Source organism: Varroa jacobsoni, unplaced genomic scaffold, assembly GCF_002532875.2.
Source record: "Varroa jacobsoni isolate VJ856 unplaced genomic scaffold, vjacob_1.0 scaffold_793, whole genome shotgun sequence".
Lineage (NCBI taxonomy): Eukaryota > Metazoa > Arthropoda > Arachnida > Mesostigmata > Varroidae > Varroa > Varroa jacobsoni.
Window position 1 is genome coordinate 351,649 of NW_019213695.1, and position 19,049 is coordinate 370,697.

General features: G+C 42.7%; 1 protein-coding gene across 9 annotated transcripts in view; it reads left to right on the forward strand.

The window, feature by feature from the left end:
* The window catches only part of LOC111263839 (uncharacterized), a 246,032-nt gene that overhangs the window by 161,481 nt on the left and 65,502 nt on the right, over positions 1-19,049 (forward strand). For 8 of the 9 annotated variants that reach the window (XR_015312465.1, XM_086969805.1, XM_086969806.1 and 5 more), the window contains 3 exons: positions 255-1,017; positions 2,419-3,407; positions 3,761-3,867. Coding sequence is in view for 8 of the 9 variants with exons in the window: in XM_086969805.1 (XP_086825931.1) it covers positions 255-1,017; positions 2,419-3,407; positions 3,761-3,867 (1,859 nt within the window). In the remaining variant the exon portion in view is untranslated. The remainder of the gene's footprint in view (positions 1-254; positions 1,018-2,418; positions 3,408-3,760; positions 3,868-19,049) is intronic. The other variant, XM_022839251.2, reaches the window with a different exon arrangement.

Genomic DNA, 19,049 nt, shown 5'->3' on the forward strand with positions numbered 1-19,049 from the left:
TAGGATAGTGGCCAAGTGTTCCTATTCAGTCGAGTGCATACAGGTGTTTCTACTTGCTATACGGTCTATTCAATTCTTAACGTCATAGTATTTTAGTAGTATTATACGTTTGTTATCTCATTTTACTTACTCTATTATAGTCTAAAATATACTTTTTTCATCAGTTTTTCTCGCTGTTACCTCGCTGTTCTTCTCCGTATGTTTCGTCGCGTATTCTGACTTGACGCTTCCTCTCATTCCTTTTATCTCTGCAGGGAGCTAAAGGCAACGAGCGGTCAGTGGATGCAGGCGTCGCCCTCGTCTTCGTCGGCGGGATCTCTTCGTGGGGCAGCATTAGGGGCAGGAGGATCGGCATTACCGTGCGGAGTCGGCAGTGGAGGCAGCGGCGGAGGTGGCAGCAAAGAAGCTGGAAATTACCGACGCCGTTTTCCTCAGAGCGGTTCGCCGCCTGTCGTCGTATCACCAATTCTGTCGGCACCGAACTCGGTGCCGGCGACCCCCCAGCACGGGTCGCGGTTGCCACCAGGGGCGACGGTCCTGCCAACGCCAGTATTGCCGTCGCAACTTCAAGCCGCAGCTTCCAATCCCGAGCATATCCCACGCAAGTTTCTCGCCGCCCAGGCATATTACAAGCTTCAACAACAGCAACAGCAGACCAATGGAGGAAATTTAGCGGTGAGTGACAATTTCCAACATAACGACAACAAGAGCGACACATACAACAACGATTGTAAGAACAAGCCTAGAAACCACAATTGGGGCAGCGTCAACAAATCTGTAGCTGACGGAGGTGCTGCTGGTACCGCATCCGAGCGTGATGGGGCAACCACAACAACAGCCCCACCTGTCGATGTTGTCGTGTATGATGACGTTTCGTTACCACCACGAACGCCTTCATTGCCCTCTATTGGTCTGCCTTGTTCTGCTGATCTGAGTGACCATCACCATCAAACTCAATATTGCAACCTCAACAACCAATCAAATTACCACCTGATTAACACCCAATCAAAGGTCGATGTAAGTTTTTCGTTTTCTGTTTGTTCTTATTTCGGGATTTCAATTGTATTTTAATCTCAATTTTGGGCTCAGTTTTATGTTACTGACTAAGACACAGGCCACTTTATTTTTGTCCATCTTGTTCAGTAGCGTTTGGTTAACCTAGAGGAATACAATTTGCCCACGGCCTGAATCCCTTTTGTCTATTCGTATCCTTGAGTTTTTACTGTGTACTTGACCTATCATAGGATGTGTCTATGCATGCTATCATAGTTGACCAAAAGCTAGATAGGACGTCACGATCTAAGTATGATCTATATTGAAACGGGGCCAATTCGAAGGTGAGCCCCAGGTTGTCTAGTGAATTTACGTTTTTGCACCTATCACCTTTCTGTGTTTGAGCCTATAAGATTACATCGTATCGCTGATGTCAGTAAAGCTGCGACTATCTGTCCTTCCAGGTCATTGCGTTTCAAATTGTGTGCTATCTTTTCGACCGTAATTTCTATATATACTTGTTTTTACATCTAAAGGTTTAGCTATGTTGCAGCAAAATAATAGACGCCAATATGATCCCTGTATTTATTCATAACGTTAACCGAAATAGAGACATTCAGGTACGGACACGAGAATGTGGTATTGTTTCCATGAATCGGACAAACATTGGAGTTGTTTTATCGCCCCAAGCGTTGTCTAACGATAATACAGTCAATTAATACTTTATAAATTTACCGTTGAGTAATAATTGACGCGAATCTGTCAAATGTTCACTTCTGTCCTTATGGCATATATTTTGTTGCGACTGTTGTATCCCGAAGCACCTGTTCGTATACCTAGAAACTCTACGTATACTCATCTAGAAGCCTGCTCAAAGATTGGCCTATACTTAGGAATGAAGCAGGAATTAATTGTGACTCATGTACCGGTGTTAGCCTAATTGCACAAAGCCCTTTAGCCTAGAACCGCTAAACATTAGCTTTATGACTGCGCTGTTTAATTATAGGTTTTAATGTTACAGTACCTGCTTTTGACGAACAGACAATTTACAAATAACAATTGTTATTTATCATTAATCATTTATGTTGATGAACACTAAAAAAGGAAACAAAAAATTTCTGTAGTATCGAACAAACATTGTTATTATCCCAAAGAAAACGTATCTCAGTAATGTGATACGTATTATTGTGTGGAGTTATTCACTTTCATTATTGTTATTACTGTTGTTATATTTTAAAAAGTAAGTAATAACAAATGACGCGTCATTCATCATCCTTACGTATGCAAAAGTACCATTTTTTCCTGTCCGTATCTACCTTATAGCATTAAATCTAACCTTCTTTTTTCGGCCTGCATTTTGTTGTCTGTCGTTGTTCGTGTGGTTTTCAACGCGGAATCTTCGACGCAATGACGGTAATCATTTAGGTACCAAGTGCGCCATTAAAATTCGGACCCGGATTCGATAGCTCGCCTCAGCGGCAAACGCCTCCACCTTCGCGAAGTCATTCACCTCAAACTCCGCATCGACGTAGCCCAGCCCCACGAAGTTCTTCCACTCACTTGTCAAGTCCCTCAACTTCACCGTCACCGTCGCTCAACGGCGTCCCAAGACGATGCACACCAATTAACAAGCACACAAAAGGTTCCACTTCCGCTAAGACTTCATCATTATCAACGCTCAGCTCGGAGACAAGCAGTATCGCAAGTAGCGGAGGCAAAGAACCTTCAACACCTCACCATCTTCTCGTTGGTGCAGCGTCAGCAACGAACTCGCAACAAACGGAACATAATAGCCTCAATCACAGCTGTAGCACAACCGCCTTGAAGAGATCCCCTGTTCTACCTGCCAAGCCGAAGAGATTAGATGAACGCTCCGTCAGCTCCGCCACCAGTGGCACTAGCAGTAACAACAAAGCTGTTTCGGTACGAAACAAGGGCCGACTTACCAGTGAACCCCACTTCTCTGGACCTGGTCGAGTTATCCTAGGTTCAACTTTGTCAGGAACTGGGAATCAATCACCAAACTCATCGATTGGTTTGAGTTCTCCGGGGGTAACAGCAACTAGTGCCGGAATATGTGGGGCGGCAGGTCCCATCCAGCAACAGCCCGTTTCCGCTCAGTCAGTGCCTTTATCTTGGCGAAGTCAGCGTGAAAATGCGTCTAACTCACTTGAGATAGTTGACAGTCACTTAGGTTCGCTCAGCCCCCAGCCAGGACAAGCCTCAACCTTACACCAACAATCACGACAATTTCGGCCGCATTCGTCGCCTGCCGTCGGCCACGGCCCCAGTGGCAGTTCTGGCGACGGTAGAGTCGATGTTGATTTGGGACAGGCCGTAACCGGCCAAAGAGCAAGTTCGCCAACTAATTCCGATAGCAGCAGCAAAAATGACGTGTCTGTGATATTTAGGAGGTTCGTATAATGAAACTAATTTCGGGCTGTCGGGATCTTGGAAATCGCGTGTGATCAATATAAATATCATTTTCCCACATACTCGTAGTAAAGTTGCATAGATCCGAACTATAGCACCGTTGATAAAAGTAATGATATTGAGAGACATCAGCGCTTAGAAGGAGAAGATAAATAATGAAGCTAATACATTTATCGGTAAACCTTTTTAAAATAATATGATTGAAAAAGACGCTTATTGAATGGGCACTTCAAAGAACAATATTTGTTCCAAGATCATTTCTCTCTTAACCCTAGTTGTCTAAAATATTACAATTACATACTTACTGACAATGTATTTCTTGCTATTCATCCAGGGTAACAATCAAAAAGAAGGCTGAATCAAACTCATCGACAGGAAGCAGCGATACGCAAGCCTATAAAACGATTTCAGCTACCCAAGGTGGTGCCGGACCACGTGGTGGTGAGTTTCTTCTCAACGCCTATACTGTACGATCCTGCACGATGCATGTCGTAGTTCTTCTTCATGGAGGCAAAGGGTAAAGTAAGCCAGACTGAAAGTGACACTCATGCATGATTCCCGACATCTGGCTGTTCCCATCTCACTTCTGTTGACTACGTCCTATATGGCCTTCGACCGCTGTGACTACTAACCGCGTACTGCTAAGGCCACTAGTGAGCAACAAGGTGATTGATGCCTGTTACGATTTCACTGATCTTGTTTCGATGTCTTAATGAGAGACAAGCAATATGAAGTACCCTGATCATGTAATAGATTTCTATTACTAGTGCTCATTAATCTCGGCAATCCTGCTTAAGGCCATTAAACAGGGCGTATTGGTATGAAACGAAAAAACTAGGAATTCTCAAGAGACTAGCTAAACAGTGGCCTACTGTAGAGTCACATATTCCAATTGTCCCTAATCTTTTCTTTGTTCACCCTATACCTTTCCAAGTAGCGTTATCAAAGCAGATCAGCACCCCAGGAAAATCAAACTTAACTTAGATCGTAAGGACAGAATAAATGAGAAAATCACACATTCCATTCACTTACATATATACTAACATCGCGCTAAATGGATAACTTCCATGAAACTGCATTAATACTAACAATAATACAACGGAGAGTTATGTATCCGTTAGTATAATGCTGGCTGTAGTGTTTGGATATAGAATAGAACCTAGGATAAATTTGGTGGCAATAAGGAAGAGTCTGTTAGACTGGTTTTCAATGAATGTCTTTTTAATACCGCAAATGAAAAGGAACGTCATTTGTTATTTTTTTGTGAACTGTATTATCATGTGAAAATATCATCGTAGGTACAATTTTCCAACACTCCAACTGGGGGCCTGTTTTCGATATTAATTTTTTCGAAATGCAATAAGGTGATCTTCCTTGCCGATTGTACCTTTACAAAACGCTATAAAGCTTACACTCGAAGAGCTTCGAAATAGCCAATTCTTTACTCTAAAGAAGACCTTGTCACTTTGTTAATAACTAGTATTATTGTAAGTATAAACATCTAGGGCTTATAGTGTACGTGTGCTTTATGGCCGTTATAGCATTTCCGGTCGTTTTGGCATTTGTGAGAGCCTAATCGTATGGTTCTATTATAGAATAGGATGTGCTCGAGGTCTCAAAAATTATTTTTTGTTTTAATATTGAGACTTTAAAATGGGGAAATTTCAAAGATGATACAGTTCTATTATTATAAACCAAAAAAAGAAAGGTAGTTCGATGCCCGGTGTTCTTCCTGGCATTTAGAATAGCGCACCCCACTTCAGCTTTTCGTCATTTATTTACAGGATGACTTCCCATACAAAATGCACCAGATTCCTGCTGACCTTCCAGGGTGCGATGATCTGTAACTGATGTTTTTTGTGTCATAATAAGAAAACTGTCTTTCAGGCAATAGGTCAAAAACTCCGTTTACTGCCACGGGAAATATACCCTATTAGGCCGAACGCTTCTGATTAGTAGACTTCGACGTTTCAGCTGAAAAGACTGAACTATGATTTTCCATCTTGAGCAAAATTAATTAGAATGAAAGTCATACCATTTAGTAAGGATAGACGATAATGGAAAATTGTAAATGAAGTAGAAACTACGTATAATTACACTCACTACCCCGAAGCAAATTGTCGTTACGATGGCTAGTCATAGACAAAAAAATTGGTGGGTCAGAATAACGTCCACGTTGGCTGTTTTTGTTGATTCACAACGAAAAGGGACCTCAGCTACGTTTTGAAAATACCGTTGTATATAACGTTAAGTGTTCCGTAGTTGCTGTTCTGTTTGTCTACTGTCGTTCAACCGCTAGAGACTTTTGTCTTAACGACTTTAATAAGTATTCAAGTTTGGCATATGAGCTCTATGGGATTTGACATGGTCTAAATCTATATTCAAATTAGTAGCATCATATCTGGGTTTATTTCCGTCACATCTTCAGTGACACTAAGAGTGTTATATGGTTACTATGTGGCTTTTGCGCCATCGAAGAGACCAACGCCCTAGTCCTTTTTTCAATAGCTGTTAGTAGATATACTCGAAAAAAATGGGCCTAATTAACTGTCACAAAAAGGTCTTTAGCCTAAAATGACGTGATGAAATGCTGCCATATGTATTAGAGATTCGATTGATATACAAAATCGATGACAGGAACGAAAAACCAGAGAGAAGTATGGTTTAGTTCATCTGTTTGCAGAATTATATACATGGAAACAGGGTGTGAAAGATAACTTCAATAAGTTAAGTGACTTTTCTTTATATATAATAGTTTAGAAAACAGATAGATAGGTGTTATCGAATATTCAATGATGCTAAGACCAATTTTATTTTGAATGTAAATATATTCTTTAGACAAGCGAATGTTCATCGTGCTGACATCGTCTATCGCTGATCTGATCATTTCCTTTATTAGTACTGCGATCACCTTCAGCGAGATCGTTCTTAACGTAAATATGGTCTGTATGCCGTTCGTCACTGAGGTCTGATTAGTTGTTAAAGTGGAAATAAACGTGGATAGAGAAAGCACTTCTTCTTCATCTTCAAAAGTACTCGTCAATGGCCCAGTTTTTCGGAAACAGCTTCTTGCGTCCGTCGCGGTATTGCCTTGCTAGAGAGTATTCCAATGCAGACGACTATAACGTATCTTCTCACATCTCGTATACCTTTAGCAGATATGCTGTCACGTATAGCAAAGGCTCCGCGCCCACAGACGCACACGCTAAACGCCTACGGAGGCTTGCAAACGGAGCGTTAGCGTTCGATCATAACAGATAATCGGTTCACGCTGATGTGATGCTACACATATTGCACCGTATCGTGCAGTACGTTCTGGTTCTACATTAAAACAGTCTCGTGCAATTGATATTCTCGTTCCAAGACGAGACTGAAATACTAAAATTCTTGATTACTTAGCCTGGAACTTTAGTCTGATTTAGGTCCGCGTTGAGACAGATATGCGGATAAAGGCGCACCTAAATCGATTCCGTCGTTTGTATTCGGCGATCTGCCTACGTCAACCAACCCGCAATGGCCGCTCAGCGTACGTAATGCGAAGATATCGAGTTTAGCCAATGCAGTACCAACTGCGACTTCATTATACTTAATTACTCGAAGGAAACATTATCACAGTGTTCAGGGGTATTTACGTAGAACCTGAGCTGTCGAGAGATGACTGCTGAATGGTTGCCACGCCGTTATTTAAACGCAGCAATGAGATTTTCTACAAGTTGATAAGTTGTCTTCTTGTTTGTATTTAATGAAAATAAAACTTAATGCTATCCTTCAAACTAGTACTTCGTTATTTGGCGCGTGTCATGTGTAAGTCGTTTTTTTTTTTCGAACTTTGTCAGCCTTAGAACTCTAGCTGGCATCATCTGGAACGTCAATCGCGACTAAATACTGCAGTTGGTCATGCTTTTATTTGTAAATACGGTTCAACCTTTATCATTCTTATTATTAGCAAAAGACACCGATATCGGTTCGTTCGTATCTGCTAGCGAGCACAATTTAGATGTCTGTTGATAGCCTGAAATAGCCGCCCTAAGTGATCTGCATCGCGAATCGCTGACGCCGACGACATACGTCGTATACGACGGTCGTAAGTTAGCCGTTTGCCAGCAAATCATATCGACGGACTGAAAATAGTGCGTGAACTAGAGACTGGTGCTGATAAAATTAGGTGGGCACAAAAACGCTTGTCGGTGCGAAAAAAGCAACACGCCCGTTATCATATGAACCTAAACCGATGTTGTTTCTTGTTGTCGACAACAGTAACATCCAGTAAGCCAGTAAAGTATCAAAAGCCATCGCAGGCTTTCGATAATCCGAAAATGTCGAAATCGACTGACTGACTCCGCTAGAGTCATCAGCATTAGCTTGAATATAAATAAGGATTTGAATACAAGTGGGATATTTTGTTTGTTCTAGCTACAAATACTGTTTGAGCATCGCAGTACTCATATTCCCTATCATGGTATTTATCAGAACCGCCTGGGAGGATCGTTCAGCTACTATGTAGATACCCAATAGAAATTACATGCCATTTCTCCATCTCTGTCGAAATTATACCTAATGGCTATCGGCACGTTCCACTTATCAATTTATCGTGCTTCCAATCGTAGATACAGAGCAGGTCTGTCCTCTTCTTAGTCCTCCTGAAAGAAAAGGCGCATATCGCCGACGTCGAATACGTCGGTGCCAGTATCAATCTGCGATGATCTGTTGTCTAATTATCTTCGGCGCTTCGAGCTCCTTCGTGTATCATCAAGAGTGAAAAAATGAAAGCTTTTAACCGGCGCCATAGGACAACAGTCTCAGGACAGCATTACGATGGCGTGCTAGCATCTTCAGGCCTTATATAGCCTTTTCACTACATACTATTTAATACTATCTAACATCGCGATTACTACGTAAACTCTCATTCTCTTCCCTTAACATCCCCGTGTGGAAACAGCCACTAAAAGATAAGCGTTTCCGCTTTGTCTTGACAATACAATTGTAGCAAACGTAGTCTAGATTATTTCCTTACCTTCTACCACATATATGTAACTTATATTATTAATTAACTTAATGCATTTCGTAACCAAGTCTAAGTGCTGGTCTCGATTGTATATGGGCTATGCGAAAATTGACAGAAACTTATTGTTGCTAATGGTTTCTACTGATATTTTTATAATTGATGCTGTTGGTAATTTGTTTCACCGAAGCAACCATTTTAAAGGTGACAGCTAATTAACTCATTCATCACCGTAAGGCTTAAAAAAGTGCCTCGGTGGTTTGTAGAGCGCGAGATTTATGTGTTGATGTTATCTTGATCATTACATGATAACTGTGTTTAGCTAGAACCACTGGGAAAAGTAACTGCTTCCTTTTCATCGGTCGGCCACACAACAATACGCTTCTATCTTTTATCGTTATATCTTTGTGATCGTGTGTTTCCTATTTTGTCAGCATACCGTTCAGCGATTACCTATATACATTGTAAACCGTTAAATAGAAGAGAGACATAAACTTAACAATTTTCCAGAGGTCTAAAGGCATATGAACGAAGCTGCCGCTACCGTTGCTATTGTTCGTCTTCCTTGTCTCCTTCACAATCTGCGGCTGTTTTGGGTCTGCTTAATTTATCTCAATCGCCGGAACGGCCACCGTTCAGATACTGGCAACATTGAAAACAGTAACCACCGGGCTGACCAGACGGCCAACGAATGAGTTTTTGACGGAAAGAACTACTTCATCCCATAAGTAGCGAACAGCGTCCATAAAGTTCAACCGCGTACAGCGCCACGGGATCGGTGGCGATTGACAGAACTCAATCTCTTCTGGCACCCATTCGCATCTTCTGCGCTCCCTTTTTGTTGACGTTCAGTCAGACGCGGCAAAGCAGGATTGTTAAGCTGTCGCATAAACGAAAAAATCCGCTGTTGTTATTACCGACGTTGTCATTTAGTCGGGCCGTGTATAAGAGGCAAACGCACGGCAAGGATGAGTCAAAATAAACCACAAATGAGGAGTAGAGGGAAAATTACGTACAGGAACAAATGTATATATATATATATATATATATATATATATATATATATATAACTATGGTACATCTCCTCTCGATTTTGGTCGCAGGTACGTGACCTTTGAAGGGAAGTGATCGAGAAGTGAAGATAGCCTTTATGATTCAACGGTTGCATCTGGGTAGGGCAGAAACGAGTTCCGAATTGTCCAGTGCTTTCGGGCAGCGTTCTTAACGTATAAACGGAAATTCGACGTTGGTGACTCCTGAGATTAAAAATGTTCACGAAAAAATATTAGCCGAATAAAATTGCGTCTCCGAACAGTAAGTGTTTGTACGCAGCATAACTTTACTAGTGCATACACTGCACGCGCACGTAGAAGTGGAATGCAGAGCTACACATCGGGCATAGTGCAAGGTAAAATCGCAACGAATAATTTAATAAACTTTGTAGTTCTCCTTTCCGACAAACGATGATTCATTGAATATATAAAGCTGATTTGCATTCGCCGTCAGGCATGACAGCAGGGATAGCATTCACTACTAGTGTCGGTACCTGTCGACATGTTTTAAATGTCCAACATTCACTTCATCAATCTCAAACTAATTTTATAGAACTCACGAATCCTTCCCCTCTACTTTTTCCGGACTATCACTTAACGTTTTCATGACCATGATGATTAGGCCTTAAACCTCTTTGTCTCCATGTGTTCCGAGCCATTGATGTTCCCCTGTCTAAAAGCCGTGCGGGTGCAAACTTTTTAAATCGAAAATTCGCTGTCGCAAAAATTCCCATGCAGATTAACGGTTAGTTGTTTGGCTGACATCTGCAAGGCTTTATTTGCCTCGGCCTCCGTTACCTGACTTCCCCTGATCATTACTATTATAGACACGGTCTCATTTCAACAAATTGCATTTCACAGCAGACCTGTTTGCTGGTGTGTTCTGGCATGCTACTCGCTACGCTGAGGACCGTGCATTAACTTCAGAGCCAACAGCAATCAGACGGTGGCGGCGACAGACGAATCTGAAGCGTCAAAATGTAGAGCGCCTACTTATTAAAAAGGCAGCCGATTGAAATACCGGTGAATACCACCCTGCTTTGGAATCGAGCATGACGTGGTAGCAATACTATTATAGCGACGAATCGTCGGATCAAACAAACAGACGCACTGTCTGCTTGTCCTCGGGGTCCTTGAACATGCTCGCAATAAGCAGAACAAAAATGCCAGGCCATATACGGCGCCCGCTTCGTTGAGCGTTTCTTTAGCAGCATAACCAGGTCTCCAATCATTAACTCTTTGTTACCAGTATTATAATTGAATGGATAACTTTCAGCATGCAGAAGTTAAAAGGTATATTATACCTGGGATTCGTGTTCTGACTGTGAACGCAAAAGCAGATTTCGAAAAATATGCTTGATAATAACATAAACATCGGTAATTTGCTGCGTGTACCATTACTGCGCGGCACTTGAAAAAAGTTAATGTAGAAGTTAACGTACCAATTCATACTCGAAAAGTTGCAAATCAATATTGGCGCAAGCAACTGCGTTTACGTTGGCCGAATCTGTCTATAATACAATAAACGTTTATATTATATTTCTAAAAAGCTATTCGAACAAGCTGTTGCTTCTTGTTAAGCCTGGCCTGGCCTGGCCTGGCCTCAGTGTACGAAAGCAGTAACTCGTGGTGATGTTAAGAGTTATTGTGATCCAAGCAACAAAGCGATCATTTGAAATATTGTCGGTAGACGCTAACTAAACATGGCGTTTCACCCAATTCAAGCTGCGAGGCAAAAAATAGAAAAGCAGTTTTATGCGGTGGCCCCGTGAAGTATAAAATGTCCTTATAAAGGGCGTATGTTCTTTGAGTTCTTTTTATTGTGCTGATGTCGTCACTGCACCTGCAGCAGCAACTGTCACGGTAAGCATCGCCAGCTGCCGTCTTGATCTTCATTGTCCGTGGATGATACAATCGATGCGATAACGCCAGTGTCAACTGCAGTGCAATCACGGTAGGGCCATACTGGAACCGTTAGGCAAGAAATCGTTGAAGGCACAGTCGTCAGCGGTACACGAATGCCCGAACGATGACGATAATAATGATGATAAAGATCCCAATATGGGAAGGACTAAATGCCGCTATATGATCACCTATGAACGGCGCAATGCCAAAATCGTCAATTGGGCATCTAAATTGAATCTGTATTTCTTATTTTCAATGAATGGTTACCGCGCACTGTTAACTTGTACAGATGCTAGGCATTGCTTCGGTCCCTTCATTTTATCTAGCGTGCTCAGCGTCCGGTTACGCTAGTAACGTACGCTGTACTTACAATGATATACCGTGTATGGATGATCGACAAACATTTTAGCCAGATGCACTCGATGATGCGCTATAGCGCTGTGTAGGTCATGCAAACAACCTTGCCCCTACTGTTGGTGACCCAACAAATTGCTGGCAAAGTCCGTCATGAGACGGACGGTCGTCATCTTTTGCCGCTTTGAGACGTTGACTAATACCACCAATGGTGGCGGACAGCGCAGTACGTAGTCGTGGTTTCCCCTTGGAAACTGCCGCCGCAGGTGATCAGCCTATTGCGGTTGCTTCCCTCCAATTGAATGATACCTACCTATCATCCATTTGCGACTATGACTGGCGCCGTAGCCAACGGCTGTTACATTAACCGGTGCAGACCATGCTTTTGCTTCGCTATTGCTGGCCTATGGCATTTCCTATGGACGTTGGCCGTCCATTCGTTGTATCCTGTCAACGATGGAACCTTTTGTTGTCGACTTCCGATCAGCGGTTCGGCAGGACAGCCGTGACAGGATTACTGCCACTAGTTCTTCCGCTGCCTTACTATTTTCGTATGTATGCACAACGTTGCTGAAGTACATCAACCTCCCACCAGCGAGGAGCAAACCCCATGTAGATCATGCCGGGGCCGGTGAATATCTACGGCAGTGCTAAACAACAGCAACCTGCGTTCGCTTTCTGTTAACATGTGAATAGGTTCAAATACAGAGGAAGGTATGATGTACGATGACGAGTTTTCTTTCATCCGCTTTCAGCCGTTGCTTAAGGTGCAGAGAGAATAGACCTCTTTGAGTGTACCAGCAAGCTACGGCTAATAGAAACTAGTCTTCTAATAATCAAGTTAACTGAGAGGTGCAGCTTTTCGATATTTTCGACTGTTCGTGTAAAGATGCAGAACTTAACAACATCTTAATGCTAATTTAGCTGATAGCTGTTGTTATTGATCTTTGTAGTTACGATAGTAATTCTTATCGGATCAATGTGACTGACGTTTCGTTCTCATGTCTATCAGAATTTACTCTTGCTCTGATAGCTCGTGGTGGAAACCATGAATACTGAATGTAACCATGAACCGTGAATATTTGTATACATCGTGGGGTTGTAGTTTACTGGTAAAAGATGTCCAGTTGAACGTGTAGACGTCTTTCTCGAAAAGGGGCAGATCGAACGTGGCAAGTTGTCAATGTTCATCAACGTACATTTAGTGGCTTTGTTGTATGCATAGATAGGCTAGAAATCGCTGACGTCACCTTTATTGTTTTAATAGACAAGGCATGGCACGAGATATATTCTAGCCGGCCGCAATACGCACTGCTACAATCAAAACGTGAGAAAGACAACCTCTGCAATCGATATTTAGCCTAGTTGCTACTGATTCAGACGACCTATTGACATAATTCAATCTCAGTAATAGTTCATCATCAAATTTGTTAGCTTTTTAATAGCTAGTAGCAGTTTACAGCAAAACGTGAACGTCCTGAATAGCCCTAACTGGGGCTGGGATCGATAGGTCTATAGAGAAGCGCTTATATTTTATGTTTATGGCAATAATTTTTCTCTGTAAGCCTAGTATAGGCCGCCTTTAATTAGTTTTGAATAGGTGCTTTAACCAATGTGAACTACAAGCTTTATCGCCTACTCGCGCTTTAACTGACTGTTCGATGAAGCACTAATAGAGATTCAGCTCTAAATAGAAAAATCATTCAATAAGCTTAGGGCAATATCAGTACAGATTTTTAAATCAGTCCCAACTCTCTTTAAATTAGGCTACGCTATATATAAATCTGTATGAACTATTTGCTTTCAAAAGTTCTGTTTATCTAGATAAATGTCTTGATTTTTCTTCGCCATCAGAAGGAAGGATAAGACTGAGTTAGTTAGAAGCACGATGCGTGGCGTTGAACACTACTTACATCAAGGAAAAAGAGCAAGCGGAATCGTTGTAGGACATGATTTTGCTTCTAAAGCGTTCCTCGTCGCCGACACCATCGTGAAACGCTTTGTCTTCCATCTCCATCCATGATAGTGACAGTAAGAGCGGTAGCAATAGCAAGCGCCTCATCGTTTTCGTTTTGTTTGCACGGCGCATTCATTACCAGATGGTCAGCTGGCTATACGTCGGCCATCGCGCCCCTGTTCGCTGTTCAGTAGACTAGTCTTTCATTGAGAAATTGACATTCTTCTATGGACGGGCAAAGTCGAAGATAAACGACTTCGTCTAGAAACAAGAAAATTCCGGTACAAAGGCGCATAGAGGATATTGTATGGAGGGATTTGGGGAGCAGCATCTGATTCAAAATCTAGTTTAAAGAGCGAACAAAAGACAATGCCACCGGAATAGTGATAACAGCCAGTTCTCTAAGCCGATCTTTTTGATTGTCATCACCAAGCTAGCGACGGCGATAATTCTTATAATGACGAGATAATAAATCAACATTATACGATTTACATATGAGCACTAAATAGGAACCGTCACAGTGCAAGGGAGAAAACGTTATTAAAATTAAAAGCTAATATTAGGATATTTAACTTTGCTTACGTATCCGTTCTTTACATACATATACTCGTACTAATCAGATGTTTCTATGACCTATTTTCTGCATTATGTGAAGGAAGAAGGTCCTTATTAAATATGCGGTAGAATCGACGCTCGTATGAATTCAGTTAAAAAAAGAAATTAAACCCTGTTTCTATGTAAAACTATGTCATCTGATCGTGTCCGAAAAAAAAAAAAAAGTTATAGTTTATATAATCTATTTTAAATGCGTCTGTTTTTGTGTTGATTGGGCACCGACCGCGACGAGAGTGCAGCTGGCGAAATTTATTGAGTCATTGAACGTATTTCATCGAACCGTGATAATCAAATGACGACAGATCCGGATTCTAAACAAATTGACAGTGAGCTAACTAATAAACAGGGATATCTCTACGTTGATTTTGCTTGTTTTTCCGCAAGAATGACATGAACAGGATCGACAAGAAGAAAACAAGCTAAAATAGTCTACTTGCTCCACTTGGTAAATTTTGTATGATCAAGGAAGATTCGTATCAGCAGACGCGTATTTTTGTCGTGTCTTCGTCGCATCTTCGGGTTGCTGACAGTTTGTTATCATGCTTAAGCATAGATATTATTGATTTTGTAACGCAGGGGAGCTAGATTACCTAATTATCTGTTACCGTCTAATACTTTCCACGTACGGTTTGATTGTCGCAGCCGTCGTAGCTGTCATCGAAAGCCCATTCTGTATCGTTTTGGCTCGTGTACACGCCATATCATCGTATATAGCATTATTAGTAGCAACGATCACCACTGCAAAATGCTGGATAGACGTGCCCGTTCAGCCAGATGCACCGGCGCGAGCCACGAAAGCGGACGTGCCTGGATAGGGCAGAAACGTCGCGCATATAGGAAGAGGTGCTTATTACGCTACATTCTAACAACAGCGACCACGACATGGACGGCAAGCTGAATCGGCGCAGTGCCAATCGTTTTGGTCGCCGTGTCAAGCTGGTCGTTGTACGTAGGCGCATGGAGGTGTCCTCGCTACTACCCGATATGTCGTTGTAGGGGCAAAAAATGGTCACGCCATTAGTTTATTTGTCTGTCAATAATGCGTACTCAACTGTATTTAGTATGGTAGCCATGTGAAAATGATAATAATGATCACTTGTAGCATACCGACTGACTTCAACAAGGACATTTCGCTAGATATCGATGCTAAGAAAGGAGTTCGTCTTTGGCTCTGCCCGTTTGCCCCCTGTATGTATAATAGACCTAAATCTTGCCGGAGTAGTTTCGCATGCTTGCTGAGACTGGCGCAAAGCATCACCTGTCAGAGTGACAGAATACAAGCTAAACGTGTGTTGTAACAGCTCAATCATTTGCAATGTCATCGATTTTCTTATATGCAACGAATCCAGGCAGACATTTTGCTCGCATTTTATCTGTTTGTCTCGTTGACGTGTCGAAGGTGAAAATAAGACCAGTAGCACAATAGCGGACCGAGCGACGAGGAGCGTGCTTCAGTAGATGACGGCTTGGCAGTTTGACGCGATCGTTAATACCAGCGATCGTAATATCTTCAATTCATTCAATCGTGACTTTCCCTTTCTGTTCCGTAGTGCCAGTAATGGCATAATAACAGTAAAACGATGGGTAATAGTAATTATACTGCAGCTCTCCTCTTACGCTTTCCCAGAATTAATGTCAAGCGGCAGTCGATTACGCTTCAGCAAACTGGCCGCATGTGCCACTTCGCGGATATGAGCACATATTGCATTCTGTGTCCTGGTGGCGTCCTCGACATTTCTTAATCCCCAACGGCATCGCCAATGGGATACAGTCTCGTACTTGTGCTGGCGTGTCAATTAAGTTCATATCGGCACGAGCGTTCAATGGTACTTAGTTTGTACAGGGTTGAATATCTGTCGGTACGATATATGTACAGGATAATGGCTATGATGTTATTCCACTGGTAAGTGCTATTCGAATTTTTTTTCGCGTCCCGCAGACGCAACGACAGCGAATTGGAAAACGGACGATTCGGTCGGATGGTGCCGCCACGCGGGTCAGCGGAAGCAGCAGGCAGAAAAGGCACTGGCGACCGCGCGAGATGCCACTGATCCGAAGTTGCAACCGTTTTTACAGTAACAGCCATAACACATCGGTGCAAAGAGTAAACTATATGTATATATATTCAGTGCACTTCGTTTCCTTCTCAAGAGTCATGGGCGCTAGCAGCTTGCGTACAGCGAACATAGCAGGCCACCTTCATAGATCTATCAGGTGCAGTCGTCACGGTCCCACCGCACCAATAACGGGTCACTAAAGGCTCGAGTACTGATGTACAGTGTAGCGGCGCTATTAGTTTTACAAGTAAAACATACTCTTCGCCTCGTTCTTGATCGCTCCCGCCGTGCTTGCTGCCGTGACGGTCACAGCATCGATTCCGACGCGACACGCCGCTATCAGTGCCTCTACCGACAACTGATCATCAAAGATTTTCTAAAAGCGATCCGCATTTTTTTCTTGGCGACGTTTTCGCCCGCCGTCGTGGTCTTCCGCAGTCTTACGGAGCAGTTCATTGACGTAACCCCTGCATTCGCAATAATAATAATAACACTATAATGACGTCGCGGTCACCGCAGTAAAAGAAAGCATAGCAACTGCGGCAGTACGACGTGCTGAGCGTGCTTGTCATGCAGGTATGTGAAGAATATAAAGCTGGCGTTTGTGCGCGCTTTCAACGCGACGAAACGGGAGTTATCAAATTGGCAGCGTATGCTAATGGGGTGGTCGGAACGGAGGAAGTATTCGAAGGGCGCGGGTGGAGCGCTGGCGTTCCAGAAGAGCGAAACTATGTCAAAATGTATCGATCTAAAACGTCGAAGAGCAGAAGCCAACAGCGACAGATAATGCTAAGGGCGACAGTGACGCTAATCAACCACGAGATATCGGTCAGTAACTTGCCTTGCTTTGTTTTTTTATATGATGTACGGGAGCCGCTGTACCGCAGGTGCGATGCTGTGGGCGTCTCCTCTACAGGCATTGGGCATTCTATTGGGCACTTGCTACACTATGATCTGAGGCGGTGCTGAGCCTCAAACGAATTTTCGAATTGTGAAGTAATCGATAATGTTAATGGTGTCGCGGTGGTAGTTTGAAACGAATCTTTTACAGGGAACCGACCCCGTGGTCGGGTACCGACACGGGTATATATTTATGTAGATCAGCAAACAAATCGTGCATGCATTATGATGGTGGAACAAAACAGTAATTTAGCCCTTACAAACTTATGGATTAGATGTTTGAAGGCGCGTTCAACAAAACGTATACTATAAAAGAGGTACGCATGGTTTGAAAAGCCACTTGAAATGATGCAATCACTGTCACTATTCAGCAGATAGTTAAATACGTGAAAAAAATAAAATCAAAGCCTTTTATCTGCTTCGGTGATGGTTTTCACGATTAAATACATAGCTTTATAGATACAGTCCGTTCCAAAATGATTCCCTATTATCAGTTCTAAATTAGTTTTGCGCAGCAGTTTAACTTACATGTACAGAACTTTGTTGGCCACCGGTATTGAATATTCTTGTAAAAAAAAACAGATTAGAAAATAAGCCCGAATCGACCTCCCCATATATTTAGACGTATCATATTGTTATAGACCGTCAGAGACGATAAAGTAGCGATGAATACCGCTTGGGTCGATCCGTGGTCGCTGCTGGTCTCGTCAAGTCGAAGCGACTGACTAGTTAACTAAGTAGACATGAGCATTATGACGAATACCCCTGTTTTACTACTCGCTCGATTGCCGTGCGTCGAATTTACTATGACTGAAAATGGTGAGAAAATCCGTTGCAGAACACCGTCACAGAAACAGGTCGGTGTTTCTCTCCGGCAAGGCGCCTCCATTGGCAGCGATGACAATGACGATGTTGCCGATGATGCGGACGTCATCGTGCCCACCAAAACGAAACGTAACTCTTCGTGTCCAGCCCGGGTCCCTCAATTACTGGCCGCCACCGCCATACGACAAAAGCAGAGGCAGTAGCGCACCGTTCAACGTACAAGTGAAACCGCGCCACATTCTACACCGTGCGTTGTTCCGCTGCTACGCAGACGTCCAGTTGTCGCAAACGTCGTGCAATATTTTGCAATAACAGCCGCAATGTTCGTTGAAATGAAAAGATTAAAGCGAGGCAGAGGAAAACAACAGTAGGGACAATAATCGGTGTCGCTCGTTGACGGTCGGCGCAGATTCTTTTTCGCTTTTTAACCCCCCGGTCTGCCTTCTCCAGGTGGAAGATCGGTTACATTTGCCTAGACAGTGTAAATACGTAAGCCCTGTCAGTTCATTGAAGATAACCAGCGTTACGTTATAGGAGAAGGTAGTTTCGACACCGACATTACCACCATCGTGTAGGTAGGTAAACACGCCACGGTAGACATTTAAGTGATTTAAAATATGAATATTAATAGACCGTAATCTTTATTCGATTGATGAGCTCGCTGGTGGCTGTGACCACGATGTTCATCACTGCAATAATAACAAAAACAAGAAGACGGTCCGATTGCCCAAGCTATCGATGGACTGAGTGACTGATGAGTTAATCAAAAATCACGACAGACGACGCAAGGGCTCCTATCCAGGTATTATTGGCTTCTTAGTACCGCTAACTATAGTCCAATATAAATCTAAGAACAACGAATGCTGTGAAAATTGCTCGACCCCATTCGAGAGACATACGGTGGCTTTTTTTATCCGTCTGTATGTATATATTGTGCCTATCAAAAGTACCTGACA